The sequence below is a fragment of the Choloepus didactylus genome, chromosome 18, assembly GCF_015220235.1.
Source record: "Choloepus didactylus isolate mChoDid1 chromosome 18, mChoDid1.pri, whole genome shotgun sequence".
In the NCBI taxonomy this organism is placed as follows: Eukaryota; Metazoa; Chordata; class Mammalia; order Pilosa; family Megalonychidae; genus Choloepus; species Choloepus didactylus.
The window spans coordinates 73,920,720-73,942,499 of NC_051324.1; the positions used below are offsets into that span (position 1 = coordinate 73,920,720).

Below are 21,780 nucleotides of genomic sequence, written 5' to 3' on the forward strand. Positions count from 1 at the left end.
CAGCCGCCGCCAGGGGGCGCCCCCGGCCCCGCGCGCCTGCGCGGCGACCCCCGTCACGTGACGCAGCCGGGGCAGTCACTGGGCCGCCGCCGTTGCCCGACCCCCGAGGGCTGCTGCGGGCGGCGGGCGCGGAGGTGAGCGAGGCGGGGTCCCGGGGAGGGAGGTGCGCGGGGTCTCGGGTGACCGCCCCGGGGACGGCGGTGCCCCCCAGATGCCTCCGGGCCGGCTGCGGAGCCGATTCCGCCGGGTCAGCGCGCGTCACCGCGGGAGGGCAGGGCGGCTCCCCAGGGCGCGGGGAGCTGGTCGCAGGAGGAGCCGGGGCTTGAACCGGGGGAGGGAGAGGAGCCGTCCTGAGCCCGGTCCCTGACGCCGGTGCTGTGACAGGCCCGCTGGCCGAGCGCTGCCGCGCGGCTCCTTCTCCTGCCTCGACTGCCCAGCCTGGAGATGAGCGTGGCGCAGCTCTCTTGTGCCCCGTTTACGGCTCTCGGGGATTTCTTTCCCGTCTGCACAGTAAAAGTCCGGGTTAGTCCGTCCCCGTCCCGGCTGTGCCCGGTACCACCTCTGCAGCTGTTGAACAATTCAGATGCCAGGGCCCGACCTGGGCTACCAAATTAGAACCTCTGCAGAGAGCACCCTGTGCATTTCTCAGGAGTCCCCAGCGTCTTCCTGACGCCCCCGAGCGGGACCCCTGGTTTCTGAATCATGTCACTGGTGTCAGATGGGGCTGGGAGTTGCACACCCAGAAAGCCCAGAGTTGCCAGTGTCCTACAGCCAGACAGGAAGTTCCCAGCGGACCCTCCTGTCACCACGACAGGTTCAGATCCACCACTCCCCACCCTGTGCCCCACACCCACGCTGCCTGCCGTGTGGGTACGTGTTGTGGTAGCTGTGAGAGTGCGTCTCGCAGACTGATGCCACAGGGAGCTTCCTGGACCCAGGGCCTCCACTGCACCCTGACATCCATGGCTGCATCTGCACAGTGGCCGGGCTCTCCAGCCCACAGAAGGCACAGCAGCCAGGCCAGGCCCTGCCCGCCCCCGGGACACAGGACTCCTCTGGGGCAATTTTGGCCCGAGGACTCCCCAACAGCCTTGCCCAGTGTTCCTTAGATGGCAGGGCAGTTGGGGACCCTTGGACCTGCCATTCCTCCCCCTCCTAACCTTGGGGTAAGACTGGCATGGGGTTTCATGGCTCCCCCAGCCTCCCTTGGATCCCACCTCCCATTTTCTCTCACTCAAAAAGAGCTCCTCTAATAAAATCCTTGCATGTTTAGTCCCATTTTGGTGTCTGCTTCTTGGCAGAGCTGGGTTAACACAATGTGGCTTGTGAAATATTTAGCATATAGAGATAAGCAAAACAAAGGTGAAAGCTCTCAGTTCTTAGTCCCCCACACCAGATAACCAAAACGGGGCCCTTTGTCCCCAGTGCCTTACATCCTGTGGGTCTCTGGGCTCGGGAGGCTCTTGGTGCTGCTCTGACAGGCCGGAGCATCTGCGGTGCACACAGAAGCCCGTTTCTCCCCCCATGACCGCCAGGGCCGGGCCGGGCTCTGCTCTGTGAAGCCATCGGGGACCGAGGCCCTTCTCTCCTGGGGCTCTGCCATCCCCGGGGTGTGGCCTGAGACGTTTCTCCGCCCCGTGTCCACGTCTCCGTGGGAAGGGGACGGAGCGAAGGTGCCAGGTTCCCCCTCCACGGGCACGGCTCCGGGTTCCTCTCACCATCTGTTGGCCCAAATTTGATCAGCATGGCCTCAGTCTTGACACCAGCGTGGGATTTACTCCTCCTCCTGTCCTAACTTGCTTCTTCCCCTTCTCAATCTACTGTGCAGGTGCCATTAAATCATTTGAATATTCGTTTTAGATGTATTTCATTTCTAACATTTTGAAAGACTTCACAATACACAGCATTCTACAGTCCTATGTTTGGAGGACATTTTCTTTCTCTTGCCTTCCCCTCTCCTTCCCTCCTTCCTCCTTCCTCCTTCCTCCTTCCTCCCCTGCCTCTCAGATTGGCAGTGCTCACCCTCTCAGGCCCCGGCTTCCTCCTCACTGCTCCAGGCAGGGTCTGCTGGGTCACGTGGCCTCCGCCCCTGCGTACTGTGGGGCAGCAGTGGACCATGGCCTGGAAGCTGCCTGGGGGGGTCCCTGACGCCCCCGAGCCTGCCCTGCTGAGCCTGCCCCTTCTCCCCCAGGCCCCCGGATCTGCAGCCATCCAGCAGCCCCGCAGGCTGTGCCCGCCATGGATGTGCGGCGGCCTCCCCGCTCCTGGCGCCTGGCCACCCCCCTACTGGGGGCCTGCACCGTCGCCATCCTGGCCACAGCCGCCCTGCTGGGGCATTTCGTGCTGCAGGACTTCATGGTGGCTCCCCGCGGGCCGGGCGCTGTCTATAGCGTCCTGCAGGTTTACCAAGTGCGCCCGCCGGGAGCCAGCAGTCCAGGGCACCAGCCCCCCTGGGAGCGTCTCCACAGCCCCGGGGCGGCGCCCGCACGGTGCGACGTGCCACCCAACAGCCGCTTCGACTGTGCCCCCGAGAAGGCCGTCACCCGGGAGCTGTGTGAGGCCCGAGGCTGCTGCTACGTCCCCGCACATGGGGGGCCTCTGGGCTCCCGCATGGGGCAGCCCTGGTGCTTCTTTCCTCCCGACTACCCGAGCTACAGGCTGGAGAACCTCACCCGCACGGGGACAGGCTACACGGGCACCCTGACCCGTGCCACCCCAACCTTCTTCCCAAAGGACATCCTGACCTTGCGGCTGGAGGTGCTGATGGAGACCGAGAGCCGGCTGCACTTCACGGTGGGTGGGCGACGCGGGGCAGGCAGCGCACCTGCGCTCCACGGGAAGCTTGTGGGCTGCACGGGTGTTTGCTGGATCCTTCCTGGGATGTGGGCAGGCCCACCCCTCCCCTCGGAGCCAAGGGGACACCAAGACCCTGTGACACATGCTCTGGAAGGCAGGGCTCGGGCACAGGTGGTGGAGGGGTCCTGCCCCGGCTGGCCGTCCGCCCCTGAGGGCAGGCCTTTTGTCCCTTTCACCACCTGCCGTGTCCCCTCCCCTGGAGTGGCGCTTGGCAAATGCTCGGTGCTCAGATGTGCGGGTGAGAGAGCCTCAGGGACCTGTCCAGGGTGGCCCTGTCATTCCAGAAAAGTAATGAGTTAATCACAGCTGATGCTGCTGGAATGCAAAACACCAGAGCCGGATTGGCTTTTATAAAGGGAGTTTATTTGGTTACAAAGTTACAATCTTAAGGCCATAAAGTGTTCAAGGTAACACATCAGTAATCGGGTACCTTCACTGGAAGATGGCCAGTGGTGTCCAGAAAACCTCTGTTAGCTGGGAAGGCACGTGGCTGGCATCTGCTCCAGAATTCTGGTTTCAAAATGGCTTTCTCCAAGCACGTTCCTCTCTAGGCAGCAGTTCCTCAAAAATGTCACTCTTAGTTGCACTTGGGGTATTTGTCCTCTCTCAGCTTCTCGGGAGCAAGAGTCTGCTTTCAATGGCCATTTTCAAACTGTCTCTCATCTGCAGTTCCTCTTTCAGCTCCTGTGAGTTCTTCAAAGTGTCCCTCTTGGTTGTAGCAAACTTGCTTCTTCTGTCTGAGCTTATACAGTGCTCCGGTGAACTAATCAAGGCCCACGCTGAATGGGTGGGACCACACCTCCATGGGAATTATCCAATCAGAGTTAACACCTACAGTTGGGTGGGTCACATCTCCATGGAAATGCTCAATCAAAGACTTACAGTCTAATCAACACTATATGCATCTGCCCCCATAAGATTACATCTAAGATAATGGCGTTTTGGGGGACATAGTACATCCAAACCAGCACACAAGGTAAGTAAATCAGATAGAGATGCCAGACTTAGCAAGTAAAAATACAGTATGCACAGCAAATCTGAATTTCACACAAAAAATGAATAATTTTTTTGTGTAAGTATGTCCAATGTTAAGTATATTCCAGACATACAGTAAAGAAAAAGCAAAAAGGTATTGTTTATCTGAAATTCAGATTTCCTCACGTCGTGACCTGTATCTGGCAGCCTAAGGGGGTCTTTGTCTTCCAACTGTGTAGATGAGGAAACCGAGGCTCAGAGTCAACATTGCTGAGCTCACCCAGCTGGCCCATGGCCACGCTGGGACCCAAGCGGCCTCCTGGTTCTGGGAGGGATCGGTCCCTCATTCTGGAGCCTGAGAGAAGGTGCTGCAAAGGGTGGCAGGGGGCAGCCACCTTGGTTCACAAGGGCCTTGTCCACTAGCATCTCTCCCTCCTCTTGTTCCAGATCAAAGATCCCGCTAACAAGCGCTACGAGGTCCCCCTGGAGACCCCGCGTGTCAGCCGCCGGGCGCTGGCCCCACTCTACAGCGTGGAGTTCTCCGAGGAGCCCTTCGGCCTGGTCGTGCGCCGGGAGCTGGATAGACGGGTGCTGTGAGTGCCTGACCTCTGCCCCCAGACCCGGGGTGGGGGCGGGATGGGGCTGCCTCCCTGGGTGGGAGCCTCTTGGGGGTGCAGGCGAGTCAGACAGCATGGTACCCCAGCTCTGGTCTACTGCACCCACCCCCCCCATCCTGCTCCAGCTGCAGGGGCCTCCTTGCTGATCTTGGAACCCACTGAGGTGCCCCCACCTTCCCCCGCTGCCGAGCCTTGGCACCTGCTCAGAGAGGCCTACCCGACTGGTTAGCTCAAGGGTCCCCGATGGGGTGGGTCTGCCCCGGCACACCTCAGACAAGGTCGTGATGGGGGTTTGCTCTTGGCGTCGGGGGGCAGAGGCGGGGGCTGCTGCTGCCCGTCCTGCAGTGCGCGGTCGACCCCACCTGGAGAAGCTTCCAGCCCCGAGGTTACCAGTGCCTCCTGCCCAGTCTAAATGCGCCCACCTGCCATGGCCCCTCAGTCTGCTTTGCTTCTATTTGGTTTGTTTATCAAATGCTTGCACACCATGTGTGTGCCTGGACCCAAAGTTATGAGCTGAGCTCATCCTCACAATGGCTCAGAAGTAGGTGCTGTTATTGCCCTGGTTTACAGTTGGGGAAACTGAGGCACAGAGGGGTGAGGTGGTTTTCTGGCCTGCTGGGCTTTGGGTCCCCCTGCCGGGAGGAGGTGTGTCTGTGTCACTGCTGTCCTCCGTCCCCCGTGCTCGGCTCCACGTTCCCAGGCTTCCTGCTGTGCCCTCGGCCCTCTAGGCTCGGACCCCATCGGCCTCAGCAGTGCCCGAGCGTGGGCGACGGGACAGGCAGGTCGGACCCGCACTCCCGAGGGAAGCTTGGCACCCGCCCTCCTCGTGCCGACTCCCTCTCCTTGGCCCCATCACCCTCTCTGGCTCCGTCCCCCTCTCGGTGGCCCCGTCACCCTGCAGGCCTCTGTCAAGCTGCTGTCAGGGAGCTGGCTCAGTTGTTCGGCCTCGTGGCTCCTTCTGTCCTGGGTCACTGTGGCTCTTCCCACCTCCGGCCCTCCTCGGGGCCCCCAGGCCAGCCCTGGGTGGGGGCGTCTGTGGGAAGGTGCATCTTGGGCCCCCCGGCCCGTGGTGTGAGGGAGCCTGTCCATCCTGCAGGCTGAACACGACGGTGGCCCCGCTGTTCTTCGCCGACCAGTTCCTGCAGCTGTCCACCTCCCTGCCATCCCCGCACGTCACCGGCCTCGCCGAGCGCCTCGGGCCCCTGATGCTCAACACCAACTGGACCAGAGTCACCCTCTGGAACCGAGACATCCCTCCTGCGGTGAGCAGCAGGACGGTGCCCTGAGTCTGGGGGTGTGGCTTTGGGGGTCTCCAGTGCTCTGGGATATTCAATGAAGAACAGCTGAGGACATGGGGTGGGGCAGCCGTGGCATCTCAACCCTCCCAGAAGAGCCCCCCCCAGACCTGGGTCCCTGCTTGAGGGGCACCAGGGGAGAGTGGGCAGGGCCTCTCTAGGATGCAGCCCCCGTGGGTCACAGGCCGTTCTGAGCTCAGCCGGCCCCCCCATCAGCGCCCCCCTGGGCTTTAGGCCAGATTGGGGTTTCCTCCCCAGACCTTCAGCTGCCCTGGGAGTCCTGGGTTCTGTGGGACTTGGTGGGCCACGTGGTCCCCAGAAGCACAAATTAACCCGACGTCTTAGGGCCACACCCTTAACGAAGCTCCAGGTCTTGGGGGTGACGGGGTAGATGGCACCCCAAGCCCCAGATGGAGCCTCCCCAGGAAGCGTGATTGGGATCCCCAGCCCGTGGGGATGGGCCGGGACTCCGAGACCCTGCAGGTGCTGCTCGGGAATCCAAGCCCTGTTATGGGGAAAACCAGAGCCCAGAGGCCGAGCGGTCTGCCTGGGACCCCAGCCAGTGAGCCGAGGACCCAGGCCGAGGGCCAGCGCCCTGTCTCCGCTTCAGAAGGCCCCGGGACTCAAGCAGGGGGCTGCTGGGCACTGGATGCTGTCGGGGAGCGAGGGTGGGTGTGGGTTCTGGCCTGCGGGAGCTGGCTCTCCAGGCGGCCGGGAAGGCGGCTGGTCATCGAGCCGCGGTGTCCTGTGGTGAGGAAGGCCTTGGGTTCAGGTCTCCCACGAAGGGGGCCACGGCCAGGAGGGGGTTGTGCAGCAGAGCGAGGGTGTGTGCTGAAAACGCCGTCTCCCGACCCAGCCTGACACGAACCTCTACGGCTCCCACCCTTTCTACCTGGCTCTGGAGGATGGTGGGGCAGCCCACGGGGTGTTCCTGCTGAACAGCAACGCCATGGGTGAGTGGGTGCCCCCCAGCCCTGAGGTCCCCAGAACCTCCAGCTCCTTCCCCCACCCCCACCCCGAGGCAGGGGCACGCAGCACCTACCTGGTGCACCTGTGTCTCCTTCATGGAGGACAGGTAAGGGTCTGAGCCACCTGCTCCGAGATGCAGCTGGAAGTCCGGGCAAGGGGGCTTTGGGCAGGGCACCAAGGCCAGGGGGTCCCCAGGGTGGGCAGGCCCCTCGGGTGGGATGTTGGTGGGAGCCCCACTCGCCTCCCCTCGCAGATGTGGTGCTGCAGCCAAGCCCGGCCCTAAGCTGGCGGACGACCGGCGGCGTCCTGGACTTCTACGTCTTCCTGGGGCCGGAGCCCAAGCAAGTGCTGCGGCAGTACCTGGCCGTCGTGGGTAGGGCCCTGTCCCCCTCTGTGCCCCCACCTCCGCCCACCACCCCTGCCCGCTCACAAGGTCACCATCGGCCTTCAGGGAACCCGTTCCTGCCCCCGTACTGGGGCCTGGGCTTCCACCTCTGCCGCTGGGGCTACTCGTCCACCGCCATCACCCGCCAGGTCGTGGAGAACATGACAGCGGCCGGCTTCCCCCTGGTGAGGGCTGCGGGGGGCTGGGGGTCCGGGGCGAGGACAGGGTGGGGGGCTGGGGCAGGGGCAGGGTGGGCCGGGGCGACACTGCTGTGGCTGCAGGACGTGCAGTGGAACGACGTGGACTACATGGACGCCAGGAGGGACTTCACGTTCACCACGGACGGCTTCGCGGACTACCCATCCATGGTGCGGGCGCTGCAGCAGGCCGGCCGGCGGTACGTCATGATCGTGGTGAGTACCCCCCACGCAGGGTCTCGGGTCTCTGGATGAGGGGTGCCCCCCAGCCGCTCCTCCTGCACCTGGCGCCATCCTCACCGAGACGGAGGGTCTGTCAGGCGTCGGGTCTCCTGGGACAGCTGTGGGAAAGCGCCCCAAACCAGGGCCTTGAAGCGCCAGCTCTGGGGGCTGGAGTCTGAAATCGTGGCGTCCGCCCTCCGGGGTCTGCAGGGGACGGGCAGCCCTGCAGCCACCTCCAGCTCCCGGCGCCGTGGGCAGCTGTGGCATCCTGGGCTTGTGACACGCCCCCGCCTCCGTCCCCTCGGCCTCCCCCGGCCCATCCTCCCTCCCCGTAAGGACGCCGGTCACACTCGGTTAGCGCCCACCTTGCAGCCTCATCTCACCTGTCCCATCTTCAAAGATCCTGTCCCCTCGTCGGGTCATGTTCACCGAGCTGGGGCTAGGTCTTGAACGTGTCTTTCTGGGGTGGGGTGGGGTGGGGGAGAGAGGCAGCCAGCCGACACCTCCTGGCACAGGACCGGGCTGGGGGGCTCGGGCAGCCAGAACAGCGGCAGCCTTGACTGTCCCCGGCTCTGCCTCGCCCTCTCCTGGGCTTGGTCTTGGGACAGAGACGTGGGGGAGGGGAGCCCCAGGGCAGGGCGCAGTGGCCCTGCATGAAGACAGAGCCCCCCTGCACCAGCCCCCACAGCCAGAGGGAGGCGGGGAAGGGGGCCGAGAAGGCCAACAGCCGCTACCACGGATCCCCACACTCCTCAAGAGAGAATCCAGTGGCCGAGGGGGTGGAATCGTGCCCACGTTGTCCATTCTGTCATCACCTCCCTTCAGCGGGTGGCAGGCACTGGTGGCCAGTCCGCGGGGGGCAGGGCTGGGGGCTCCCTTTGGGACACCTGCGGGGCTCTAGAGCCTGGAGGAGGGGCGACACCTCTCGTGTGAGGGGCTCAGCCCCCTTCCATACAGGTGTGCACGCATGCCCACCAAACCAGCCCGCTCTCCAGGCAGGTGGGCACCCAGGAGAGACGCTGTGTGTGCAGCTCTGCCCCCCTTTCACTCCTTACCGCCGTGATGTGAAAACGTTCCCATTTTCCCAGCGATCACTGCTGAGGCCTCCTGACTAGTTTCTCCCACCCAGGACCCCGCCATCAGCAGCTCCGGCCCCACCGGCAGCTACAGACCCTACGACGAGGGTCTGCGGAGGGGGGTCTTCATCACCAACGAGACCGGGCAGCCGCTGATTGGGAAGGTAGCCTGGGGTTCTGGGGGCGAGGGGTTAGAAAGCAGGGGTTTCTGGCCAATGGGGAAAAAAAAACAATAAGGGTAGCTGCTGGGGAAGAGGGTGGGGTTTCCAGCAGCACAGAGCGGGGAGGCTGTGAGGGAGAGCTGGGGTGCAGGGCCTCCTCACCCTCGTGGCCCAGGTGGCTCCTGGTTGTGGCAGTGAGCCGGGCCAGGGCAGGGTCCCAGGAGGGCGGCTGTGGGAGACCTCGGTAAAGTGAGGGCTCCTCTCACTCCCAGTCTGGGATTGCGTCCTTCCGACGACTATCAGACGTCTCTGTGAGTGGCCCCTCGCTCTCCCCCACCCCTTGGGCCTGGCTGGCTCGGACCCGAGGGGTGAGGCCGCAGCTCCCGTCCTCCAGGTGTGGCCCGGGCCCACGGCCTTCCCCGACTTCACCAACCCTGAGGCCCAGGCCTGGTGGCAGGACATGGTGGCCGAGTTTCACGCCCAGGTGCCCTTCGACGGCATGTGGATCGTAAGTGCTGCCGCCCCCGCCCCGGGTGCCCCTGTTGCCCCAGGGCCGCCCGCCTCCATGCCCACCACCTGGAGCCTCTCCTGCAGGACATGAACGAGCCGGCCAACTTCGTGAGGGGCTCCCAGGATGGCTGCCCTGACAATGAGCTGGAAAATCCGCCCTACGTGCCAGGTGAGCCGGGTGGCGTGCTCCAGCTCAGCCTGGGGATATCGCTTCTCCCGTTGCTGAGAAGCAGAGGAGCAGAGGCAGCCCGGGGAGGGGAAGAGGAGGGGAGCCCCAGGAGCCAGGCTCAGGGCCGGGGGTGGCCCTGCAGAGGGAGGGGGTGCAGGGCTTGGCCCATGGACAGAGGAAGACTGGAAATGGGTCAAGAAACTTAGGGTTTGCCAGGGTTCGGCCTTGGTCATCGGCCTGGTTCCTGCCCTCGGGAAAGGTGGGGGCTGTCCGGGGGATGCCACGGCACTGCCTGCCTGGGAGGCTCCTTAGAACCAGCCCCCTCCCTTCCAGGGGTGATTGGCGGGACCCTCCAGGCGGCCACACTCTGTGCCTCCAGCCACCAGCAACTCTCCACACACTACAACGTGCACAACCTGTACGGCCTGACGGAAGCCATCGCCTCCCACAGGTGAGGAGGACCCCACGCTCGGCCCGCCCCGCTCCCCTTGGCCCTGCCCCCTGCTCCCCTTGGTCCCGCCCCCAGGCCATCCCCCACCTGCAGCAGCCTGTGGGCAGGGCCTTTCTCAGGGCTCAGGAAGAGAAAGCGGGAGCCCCGGGAACCTCTCCGGGGGTCCTCACTGCTCCCCACCCGAGAGTCAGGACGCCCCTTTCTGGCCTCACACGTGCACAATGAAGAGATGGGGAGGCCGGGCCCACCGGGACCCTGCAACCCCTGCGGGCTGCGAGGTGCTCTCCTCCCTGTGTCCCCCACCCCTCCCCAGCCTCCCCTGACAGCCCTCGGCCGCGCGCTGTCTTCCTGCTGCCCCCGCCCCGCCAGGCGCTGCCACTGGGGCCAGGCCCTCAGCCATTCTGGGGTCCCCTGGGTAGATGAGGGGTGATGGGTCCTGGGGGAGCCCACACACTACACCTCGCTGACTCCCTGCCCCACCCAGGGCCCTGGTGAAGGCTCGGGGGACGCGCCCCTTCGTCATCTCCCGCTCCACCTTTGCCGGCCACGGCCACTACGCCGGCCACTGGACAGGGGATGTGTGGAGCAGCTGGGAGCAGCTGTCCTTCTCCGTGCCAGGTGGGAGCCCCGTCGGGGTGCTGCTCGGAGGGCAGGTTGCCCCAGGGGCAGGTTCTGGGCTCAGCAGGGCTCCCAGAGAGGCTGCCTGCCAGCTTGGGGTGAGGGGCCCAGTGGCATCTGCTCACCTGGGCAGATCAGGCACCCCACTTCCAGGCACCCCTTCCATCACAGCCCGGGCCATACCCACAGATCTGTGAGGCTCTCCCCTCTCACTGGGCCCCTTCTGTCGGGCCACATCCCAAACTGCAGGAAACTGGGTCCTATCTCAGCCTGCAGGTGGCTGCCCGGGCCTCGGCCTGCCTCATACCTGGCTCCACCCACAAAGGAGAACTTATTTTTCCCACCTAGGGCATCAGTGCCGCCTGATCTGAATTAGGCTCAGAAATGGCTCCCAGACTCTAGGGTACAGGTTAGGGGTGCAGGGAGCTGAGTCCTGGGGCCACCTGCCTGGGGGCCGAGAAGAGTCTCCATGGGAGGCCGCTGGCCCCTGCACATGGGCACAGCCGTGGGGGCTTCTGTGTCGGACATGCTGGCAGACCCTCAGCCATGGGGGGTCCTACCTAGCCAGCTCTTCGTTGTTGCCACCTGACTGTTTCTCACTTGGTGGGGGCCCAGGGGGACAGGCTCCAAGCCCTGTGCAGCTAGTATCTGTACCTGCCTCGCAGAGGCAGGGGTGCTGGGCTTTGCCCCCCATCTTTCTGGTTCTCAGATTTTATCTGAGAGTTAATAAGCAAAAGCCACACAGTTCCCAGGATCTGTGGCAGTTAAGAAAAGAGGTTCCCATGGCCGGGGCAGGGCCCCCGTGTCCCCCATCTCGGGGTGGTGGTTCCTAAGGAGGCGCCGAGGATGGGCCGGCCCAGCACAGCCCTCCCCGTGTGTCCCTCTGAGCAGGGGTGATGGGGACAGTGCCAGGCCAGGTGTGACATGACCTTGAACCCATCCCCACCTCTGGTGGCCCAGGAGACTCGCTGATCTCTTGGGGTGTGGTTTGCTCTGCCCACCGCAGAGCGTTAGGAAGCACCCCACACGGCAGGGGCGGACCGTTGTCACTGCTCACCAAGAGGAAGAAGCCGAGGCGGTGGCACTGACCGGCCGGGGCTGGGTGGGGAGGGCCCCGCTCATCAGGCGTGTCCGGCGGCTCCCTCGGCTTGGCCTGCCTGCCCGAGCAGCCGGGGCCCGGTCTGGCCTCTGCCTTCACAGGAGTCCTGCTCTTTAACCTGCTGGGGGTTCCCCTGGTCGGGGCTGACATCTGCGGCTTCCTGGGCAACACCTCGGAGGAGCTGTGTGTGCGCTGGACCCAGCTGGGGGCCTTCTACCCGTTCATGCGGAACCACAATGACCTGCACAGCCTGGTAGGCCGGGGGCCTCCCGGGGTCCCCAGCCGAGACCCTGCCCTGGGAAATCCCCTCCGAACCTGGGGTGCGGGTCCCCTTCCCCCATCAGAGCGGCTGGGCCCGGCCTCGCTGCTGCCCGTCGCTGCGTGCTGGGGGCTCGTGGCTGGGTGCCGGGGAGTCCTCGGTCCCCTCCGAGCCCAGGTGTCTCCCCCGCGGCCACAGCCTCAGGAGCCGTACCGGTTCAGCGAGACGGCGCAGCAGGCCATGAGGAAGGCCTTCGCCCTGCGCTACGCGCTGCTGCCCTACCTCTACACGCTGTTCCACGCCGCCCACACCAGCGGGGAGACTGTGGCCCGGCCCCTCTTCTTAGAGTGAGTGACCTGGGCTGGGTGGGGGGCCCACTTGTGCCCCAAGGGAGAGGGGGGCGCTGGCCAGGACAACACGGGGGCTCGCCAGCCCTGTCCCGGGCAGTCCTGTCCTTCTTTGGGGTGTGTTCCCCGGAACCCGTTGCAGCTGAGTAAGATGAGGCCAGAACCAGGAACTCCCCTTACCGAGGAGCCCCCGCACCCCAAGTTCCTGCCCCTTCTTTCCCAGGCTCAGGGCTGGGGCCTTTGACATATGCGAGAACCCCAGAGGAAGAGCACTGAGTGTAGCCAGCCCCCCCCGCCCAGCATGTTATAAAACCGAACCCCTGAACAGGACGTGGTAGACGTAAAAAGCTACCGTGAGACAGAGAGGGTGTCTCGGACCAGGGAAGGAGGCAGTCTCTCCAGTTGGAGGTAATTAGTTAGCTGTTTGGAAAATCAGTTGAGATGTGTTTGTTCATACAACCACCAACTAAGCTCCAGGTGGATTAAATAGTTAATGCCCAAAATTAAGTTGTAGAAAATTCCACAGGAAAATAGAAGTGAATATTTTATCAACACTCTGGCCAGAGAGGGCTTTCTAAGCATCAAAGCCAAGAAAGCAAAGAAAAGGAGGTTTCAATTTAGAAAAAAAGTAAAACTGTGAACCAAGCAGAAACAAATTAAAATTTCTCTGAACATAATAGAAAAAAATAAAGAGAATTGCTTTGAACATAAGTATTTTACAGGCAAACAAATTAGAGATGTCAACAAAATGACAGGTAATCACCCTACCTGCCATCTGCAGGGCTCACGCACATAGGTAAAGGCAACGTTAAGAACCCAATAGATCAATAGGTAATTTTGCAGAACAGGAGAGAGGGATGGCAGACGTAGACCTTCTTCACCAAGAAATCCAATTTGTGTCCCTTTTAATTACCTTGTCATTTCCTTCACAGTGTTGTTTTTGTTTTTCCCAGTTATTTTCTTAGTCGTTTCCCTAGGGATTACAATTAATGTCTTAGTTTTATAACAATCTAGTTTGGGTTAATAACAATTTAATTTGAATATTATATTTAAAACAAACTTTGCTTCTCTCTAGTTCCATTCTCTCTCCCTTCTTTTTTGCTGTTGTCATATAAAGTACATATTTATACATTGTATGCCCATCAACAGAGATTTTCAACTATTGCTTTATGCAGTTGTTTTTTAAATCAGATAAGAAAAGAGTTACAAGTAAAAGGTACATCTATACTGTCTTTTATATTTACCTCTATAGCTGCTTTTATCAGTGCCCTGTATTTCTTCAGGTAGATTCAAGTTACTGTCTAGTGTCCTTTCACTCCAGCCTAATGGGTTCCCTTTAGTGCTTTTTGTGGGGCAGGCCTGCTAGCCACACATCCTCTCAGTTTTTGCTTATCTGGGAATGTCTTAATTTCTCCTTCATTTCTTTGAAGGATAGTTTTGCTGGATATAGGATTCCCAGTTGGCGGTCTTTTTCTTTTGGCGTGTTGACTATATCATCCACTGCCATCTGGCCTCCGTGGCTTCTGGTGGGAAATCAGCTGTTAATCTTATCAAGGATCCCTTGTACGTGATGTGCAGCTTCTCTTTTGCCCTTCAAGTTTCTCTCATTGTCTTTGTCTTTTGACCGCTGATTATCATGGGTCTGGGTGTGGATCTCTTTGAGTTAATACTATTTAGAGATTGTTGAGCTTTTGGATGTGTGTAGACTAATGTTTTGCATTGACTTTGGGAAATTTTCGCCATTATTTCTTCAAATATTCTTTCCATCCTTTCTGTCCGTCCTCCACTCCTAGGACTCCCATCATACGTAAGTTGATATTACTGATGGTGTCCACAGGTCTCTGAGACTTTGTCCATTTATCTTCATTCTTTCTTCTTTTTGTTCCTCACACTGGATCATCTTGATGACCCTATCTTTAGGTTTACTGATTCTTCTTTTTCAAATCTGCTTTTGAGCTCTTGTACTGAATTTCTCATTTTAGGTATTATACTTTTTAACTCCAGAATTTCTATTTGGTTCTCTTTAAATTTCTTTCTCTTTATGGATAGTCTCTATTTTGTGAGCCACCATTCTCGTGGTTTCCTTTAGTTCTTTAGCATGGTTTCCTTTAGCTTGTGAATGTATTTTAAATTGCTGATTTAAAATCTTTGTCTAGGAAATCCAACATCTGGGCTTCCTCAAGGACAGTAGCCGTTGACTATTTTTTTTTTCTGTTTATGGTACCTATTTTCTTGTTTCTTTGCATAGCTCATAATAAATCTGTTGCGAAGTAGACATTTTAAATAATATTATGGGGCAACTTGGGGAATCAGATTCCACCCCTCTCGAGGCTTGTTGTTGTTTGTTTGTTCAGTAACTTCTCTGAACTGTTCTGCAAAGTCCGTATTTGTTCTTTACTGTGCGTGGCCACTGGAGTCTCTGCTGGGTTAGCATATGGGACAGCCGGCGACTGGACAGCGATGTCCCGAAATGCCTGGAGAGAGAATGTCTCCCAGCATTTGCCGGGAGGGCCCCAGGCTGTGTTGGGGCAAACGTTCAGCGCTCAGCCAGATGGAGTTTTCTTCAGTTCTTGCCTAGATTCAGCCGTTTTTCTTGAATAAACACTATTGGATTATTGCAAGCCTTTGTTAGTTCCCAGGCTTTACAACTCTGCTTCAGGCTTCACTTCTTGTTTGCCCAGAGCCTCAAGGTCAGCCAGAGGTCAGAGCTTAGGGCCTGCTTGGGTCATCCCCAAGCACACACACAGCCTTGCACGTGCACTATCATCGTCCACATTACAAGGAATACACTGGAACTTTTCAAAGTCCATGTGGACATGTTGCTCCCCAGTTCTTCCTTCCAAGCTTTTTGCTTATAGAAATTGTTTGCCCAACTGTTTATCCATTGCCCCAGCAGCCGTGATGTTCAACAGTTGCCTCTGATTGTTTTTGACAAATGCCTGTGGAGAAAGTCCAGGTCAGGTCAACTAAGGACAGCCTTGCGGGTGGGTCTTCTGGGACCCACCAGGCAGGACAGATAGGCTGGTGCCCTGGGAATGGGGATTTGCAGGGGCTCCAGTCCTGGTGCCCCCTCCAGCGGCTGCCAGGCTGTTGTGCAGCTGGAGGAGGGGGGCGGGAATAGGGCAAGTCCAACGCCCACAAAGCGCACAGATGTTGACAGGGATTCAGCCATTTTTCTTGGATAAATCTCCCTGGATTGCTGTGAGCCTTTGATTAGTTTCCACGGTCCTGAAAATGTTGCGTCTGACATTTCTGCCAGTGCTCTTTTGGCTTTTATGGAGCAGAGGATTTTCTTACTCTGTCATTTTTGCTGCTGTCACTCCAAGAAATGCCATTTAAAACAAGAAGATGCCACTTATTTTGCTGATGGAATTAGAATGCATTACAAGAATATGAGAACAACCAGTCTGGCAAAAATTTCAGTGAAATGGACATGTTTTCATCCGCTGTGGGGAGGAGCGTGAACAGACACGTTTGTGGAAAGCAACAATACATATCGCTAGTGTTCTAACATTCTTACGTTTTGGTGCTGTAAGTCCACGTTAGAAACATGGCCTTAAAAAGTCATCTGAGAAAAGGTAAAAGGTGCGTAAATGTGTTCACTGTAGTGTTGATACCAGAACTGGCTGCTCTCCCCGTGGCCAGTCGAAGGAAAGGATGTGAGTGAAGTTCCAGCCACAGGACGATCCCAGGCGGATGAAGAGGTGCAGTCATGAGAAGATGGGAAGGAAGTGTGCTAAGTGGTCATGAGGGTTGCCTCTGGTGATGGGGTTTGGAGAACCTCGTTTGTCTGTACTTGTGTGTACTTTCCAAGTGTGTTAGTCATGAGCACTTGCTACTTTGATAATCAGAAAATGAGTGAGCAGACAAAGGTGAGCAAAGAGCCGGCCTCCCCGCTGCCTACAGGCCCCAGCCAGCTCCTGCCCTGGGAGCGTCGGGCACTGGGGGGCTGCTCCCAGCTGTTGGGGTGACTGAGTCGGCCGGAACCAGCCCTGCCAGGGATGGGGCTCCCGGCTCCTCCCCGGAGCTTCCTGTGGTCCCCTCGAGCACATCTGTCCCCTGCCCTGGCCACCAGCCCACACGCCAATCCTCCCATTTCTAGGTTCCCCCAGGACCCCCACACCTGGACCGTGGACCGCCAGCTCCTGTGGGGGGAGGCCCTGCTCATCACCCCAGTGCTCGAGGCTGGGGAGACGGAAGTGACTGGCTACTTCCCCCCGGGCACGTGGTACGACCTGCAGACGGTGAGTGCCAGGACCCCGGGGGGCTGAGCCGACCCGCCCACCCGCCCTGCCTCTGTCCACTGAGTCCCGGCCGGGTGCCAGCCCCCGCTGGGGTGCTCCCAGTGCCCCGTCCCATCGAGAGCTACATCAACTCCAGTTTCCAGGCGAGGAAACCGAGGCCCAAGAGGGTCACCTGTCAGGGCCCCACAGCGCTCGCTGGCTGCAGAGTGGAGAGGCGACCCCAGCTCCGGCCCCCCTGGACGTCCTGGAGCTCACCCTGCTCTGTTCCTCAGTGTGCTCTGGCTGACCCCGCCCTGGACCCTGGCTCTGTCCCTGGCCGGATCCCTGCAGTGTCCCCTGAGCCTCTGCCCATGATGCCTGTCCCAGCCTGGGGCCTTGGAGATGGGGGTCAGAGCCCCCGAGGGCAGGGGCAGCGGCTCAGGCACAGCCCGGGATGCCTGCTCACATGACTTCTGCCCCCAGGTGCCGGTGGAGGCCCTCGGCAGCCCCCCACTTCCGCCTCCCACGCCCCACGAGTCCGTCGTCCACAGCGAGGGCCGGTGGGTGACACTGCCGGCCCCCCTGGACACCATCAACCTCCACCTCCGGGCTGGGTACATCCTCCCCCTGCAGGTATCTGACCGTTTGTCCAGCCCTGGGGCTCCGGCACCTCGTGCTGCCACCGCTGAATTGGGGCCCCCCAGGAGGGACTCAGGCTCCGGCTGGGGCCAGGCAGAGGGGACCTGCTCAGTTAGCTCTTTTCCGGGAGGTTTGGGTGCAGTGCTGTGCCGCTAGGGGCTCAGGAGGGGGCAGGGTCTCTGGAGGAGGAGGGCCCACCCCGAGGTGGCCAGTGAGGTGTGCCAGGGGTGGGTGGGGCCTCAGGTGAGGGCGCGGGGATGCAGGACCCTCCCAGGGGGCTCCCCGGTGGGTGCTGGTCTCCTGGGGTCCCCACCCGGGGGCTGAATGGGACCTGCCCAACTCTCTTCCAGGGCCCCGGCCTCAGCACCACTGAGTCCCGCCGGCAGCCCCTGGCCCTGGTGGCCGCCCTGGATGGGAGTGGGGCCGCCCGGGGGGAGCTGTACTGGGACGACGGGGAGAGCCTGGGGGTGCTGGAGCGCGGGGCCTACACCCAGATCGCCTTCCGGGCCCAGAGCGTGAGTGTCCCCGGGGTGACTGCCCTGATCCGACCGCGTTCCCAAGGGTGGCTGGGGAGCCCTGTCCCGGGGCCAACCCCGGAGGAGGCCATGTCTGCCCAGAGGGGGATGGGGGGGTGGAGAAGCACCTTGGCCAGAGCCTCTGGGTGTCCTGAAGGCTGGTGTGGGGGTCCTGCTCCATCGTCCCTCCCTGGTCGGAGGCTGCCCCAAGGCCCCGTCCCGGCGGGGTGCCCCTGTCCCGGCATCTGCAGACGCCTGTGCTCTCCGTCTCCTTCCCTGGCGGGGCCAGAACTCCGTTCTGAGTGAGCTGGTGCACCTGAGCCGCGAGGGCGCTGCCTTGCAGCTGGGGAAGGTGACTGTCCTGGGTGTGGCCTCGGCCCCTCGTCAGGTCCTCGCCAACGGCGTGCCCGTCCCCAACTTCACCTACAGCCCCAACACCCAGGTGAGAGCACCCAGCTGGGGCCCCTGAGGGCGTGGTTGGCAGGGGCTGCAGAGAGAAGCACCCGAGCTGCTGACCCAGCTATCAGAGCCCACCAGGACGGGGTGGGGAGGAGGAAGGTGGCAGGTGCCAGCCAAGCCAGGCATCATGGGGCACTGTTCACTCTGGGCCTGCCCAAGGGGCCGGGAGGAATTGAATCCTGGGGAGGGACGGAGCAGGGGCAGCTGCCCCCACAGCCAGCACCTTTTCCTCCCTGGTCTATACCTGGGGGGCCATGGCGTCTTGACGACAGCTCATGAGCTGGAGCATAAACAGCTAACTGAGGTGACAAAGTCCTCCCGGGTCTGCTGCCCGCCCCTGCCCGGGCTCCTGCCTGAGCGCCCGGGGTGGCACTGGGCTCCGCTGACTGCCAGGTCTCCAGCTCTTCTTCTCTTTTCCAGATCCTGGCCGTCCCCGTCTCGCTCCCCATGGGAGAGAAGTTTCTCATCAGCTGGTCCTGACGTGGGGCGGTGTGTTCCCCCCTCCACTGTGGGCAGCCGAGGGAGGGCCGCAGGGAGGTGGGTTTCCCACGGACCCAGGGCCTGTGCCGCTCCCACCTGCCGGGTTCGGGCCTCGGGGTCAGAGCTGCCCACTCTGAGCTTGGCGCCAACTGTCCTTGGAGGGCTCCTGGGTTGGCTCCATCTGTTGATGCATCTTGGACCATTTTCCTCCCCGGAATCCACAGCTGTGTCAGTGCCCTCGGCTGTTCTGAGATGGGCCTGTTGCAGCCTGAGGGCCACGTCTCCATAGCACGTCACTGGGATGTGTGTCGCATGGGCAGCCACCAGCCAGGCCCGGGTGGGGTGTGTGTCATCCCCATCACTGAAGTCGCTGCTGCCGCTCTTACTGCGGAAAGCTGGGGTTGGCAGCTGCTGCAGGCTCCTTTCTGGGCAGCCGACCCTATGGCCGTCGGGGGCTGTCTGCTCTGCCTGAGGAGGCTGAGCCCAGGAACCCAGGAGGATCATAGGACTTGGGGAAACTTTTACTCTTAAGTGCAATTGTTTTCAATTAAAGGGGCATTTGGAATCAAGCTGCTCCTGATTTCTCTGGGATTCAGGGCAGGAAGGGTGCGTCCCAGGGCCTCCCTCGGCCTGTGTGTGTGTCCCCTGCCTACCCCCAAACCAGCAGCCCTCACGCCCCAGTGTTGCCCCTCACTTCTCAGCCTCATCCATCCTAGGCCACGCTTGCCTGTGTGCACTGGACAGTTTTAAGAGAGAACCAACCAGTAATATTTAATGTATTTCCTTCCAGGCGTACTAAATCAGAATTATCTACATACGGTTTTGCATCTTATTTAGCACTGTTTGAAGCAGTTTCCTAAACCATTCGAGATTCTTGCTTTCATTTGTACATATGTGAATGTCAGCAGGATTGAGCATTTCCTCTGCTTGAGGGCCGTGTAGGGTCCTTCACAGATTGCCGGTTCCGACCCCGTGACCACGTCTCCAGTCGGGGAGCCCGTGGTGGACACCGCTGGTTGCCCGGCCCCTGCCACTCTCCCCTCTCCTCCCTGACATGATCCCATGCTGCTCCGCGGGCCTGGGCCTTACTCCTGCCGGGACTGCCACGCGGGAGGTAAAGCAGCCCTTTTGTAACCGCGAGGAGAAGCCATGTGTTCAGGACGGCGGAGCTGAAAGCCAGGAGACTGAGCCTCAAACCCCCTGCGTGGCTGTGCACCCCGGCTGCCCCTGCACGGGGAAGGCAGACTCCTTTGCTTGACCCAGTGCTCCCACCAGCCCCGGGCTGGCCGCTCTTGGCTTGTGAGGGCTTCTTATATGTGACAAGTATTTTTCTTATTTGGTTTGCCTTTCAGTTGTGTCTAACACTGCTTTACTCAGATAAGTTTATTTTTCTAGTAGTTAATTTATTTTTAAAGTGTTTTTAAAATTATTCTGTGAGATCAAATATTCACCTGCTTCTGGGTTGTTTGATGCTTTCATTTAAACCTTTAATTCATTTGGAAATTGCAGTGTGTGGAATGAGTGGAAGATTTGGCATTTTCTTGGGTGTCCTGACACCCAGTTAGAACTGCCACACTTAACTATATGGCAAACCCTAAAGGCACTACTGCTTCTGGGTTTTCTAGTTTGTTACTTTAGTCTATGTGTCTATTCTTCTGTTGGTAAATTTATTATTAAAAAAAAATCTGGGAAAATCTCCCCATTTCATGTTTCCAGTTTCTTTAAAATAATGAATTTCATTAAACTGTTCCATGATTAATGTCTATGGCAGAAAAATAAGGAACCCCTGGCAAGAAAAAAGGATTACCTTTATCTCACCCTTTGGAGATAAGCTGTTATAAGTGGGCAAGCCTCCCCCTGACATTTTCCTGTATGTCATGAACATCTCATGCCAATAAATCTATTTCTATAATTTCTTTTGTAATGGTGGCATAGCATTCCACAAAATAGATGTAATTTGTTTAACCAACTGCCTAACTCTATAGTGAAACATTTAGGTTTTAATTTTTCTCAATTACAAAGTTCAAATGAATATTCTTGCAGCTGAACTCAGATGAATGCAAGTATCTCTTCTATCAAAATCCAAGAAAACAATCCCAATGGGGCTTCAATCGGAACGACATTTATCTCTAAATATGGAAAGACTTGTCATCTTTACAAACGTGGTGTGTTCCTCTGCTCGTTTGTGCCTTTTCCACCTTGCTGTCTAGTGACTGCAGACGGGCCCCCAGCGCGCGTCGCTGCCTCACGGCCCTGGGACCGTGATGCGAGGGTCCCGGACGGACCGGGGGCCTCCGCCCTGCCCGCGAGAAGCAGAGAAGCAGGAAGCAGGGGCAGGAGGAGCCCATGTAAGTGCACAGGATCACATCAGTGATCACAGGGCTGCAGGGGAGTAAAACTAGCAGAGGGTGGATCACCGGAGGGAAAAACAGGTTGAAAGGGAGGGAGAAGTGATACGCTCTTTACAGGCCTCCATTCCACAGGCAGTGAGCAGCCACCGGGGCGTTCAGACATAAAACGGTAAAAGCAGAAGTAGAACTTGTTATCAAAAGTGTGCTTAATGGAGTCACTCCAAGCAAATCATCTGAACCCACAGGCTCCATCTTGTGTTCAGTACCTCAATCCGAACTATCCGTACTGGTGAGGGAACGCGAGCTTCAGTCTTCACTTTGGTAAAGCTGGACGTGTAGCTGTGTGTTCAGTAAAGAGAGTAACAACTCAAAACCTGTCGATTGTCACAGCCAAACACTGGTGGGCTGCGGGGTGCTCCTGTGGGGGACACGGCGTGGTGACCCCTCCCCGCAGGCAGCTCCAAGGAGGCCCCTTCCCCTCGGACCAGAAGGCCCGTCCTCGCCCAGCGCCCCTCACGGAGGCCCCAGATGTCACCCCCGCCCCAACACGCGTGCGTTTGGCTCGTGAAGGGTCCTTCTGCCGTCTGCACCGAACCTTAGTGTGTTCTCGGAAGTCCGAATGAACGTGAAGTGTGTTGAAGGCAAGGCCAAGGTCCTGGGGGACGGAAGCCCGGTCCCGGGATGGAGCCAAGCAGGACTAGACGTTCCGAGCACTGCGCCGCATCCCGAGGCTGCGGAAGCCCCTCAGGACTTGCGGTCACTTTTCTCACCACCTGGCTCAAAGCACAGGTGACCCGCACCAACCAAGGGAGTGACACAGCCCCCCTCGCCTCAGACGACGCCCTGTAGCCCCGCGAGGCCAGCAGGCCCGGCCACCTCGGGAGCAGCGCAGCTTCCCGCCCGCGCC

General features: G+C 59.6%; 1 protein-coding gene across 1 annotated transcript; it reads left to right on the forward strand.

Annotated features, from left to right (window-relative positions):
• Positions 1-14: 14 nt before the first annotated feature.
• GAA (alpha glucosidase) lies at positions 15-20,434 on the forward strand. The gene is made up of 20 exons (XM_037808529.1): positions 15-134; positions 2,192-2,793; positions 4,279-4,424; positions 5,545-5,710; positions 6,600-6,696; positions 6,966-7,085; positions 7,164-7,282; positions 7,379-7,510; positions 8,646-8,756; positions 9,148-9,261; positions 9,348-9,432; positions 9,766-9,883; positions 10,368-10,501; positions 11,702-11,853; positions 12,058-12,206; positions 16,309-16,450; positions 16,913-17,062; positions 17,419-17,583; positions 17,873-18,025; positions 18,463-20,434. The coding sequence occupies exons 2-20, from the start codon at positions 2,239-2,241 to the stop codon at positions 18,520-18,522; spliced, it is 2,868 nt and encodes a 955-aa protein (XP_037664457.1). The 5' UTR covers positions 15-134; positions 2,192-2,238; the 3' UTR covers positions 18,523-20,434.
• Positions 20,435-21,780: the final 1,346 nt, after the last annotated feature.

What these genes read in the sequence shown, in the direction of transcription:
- GAA (XM_037808529.1), top strand. Translation starts at nt 2,239, where the DNA reads ATGGATGTGCGGCGGCCTCCCCGCTCCTGGCGCCTGGCCACCCCCCTA. An exon ending in ACCGAGACATCCCTCCTGCG is followed by an intron (nt 5,711 to 6,599) that starts GTGAGCAGCAGG and finishes CTCCCGACCCAG; the next exon opens with CCTGACACGAACCTCTACGG. An exon ending in CCTACAGCCCCAACACCCAG is followed by an intron (nt 18,026 to 18,462) that starts GTGAGAGCACCC and finishes TCTCTTTTCCAG; the next exon opens with ATCCTGGCCGTCCCCGTCTC.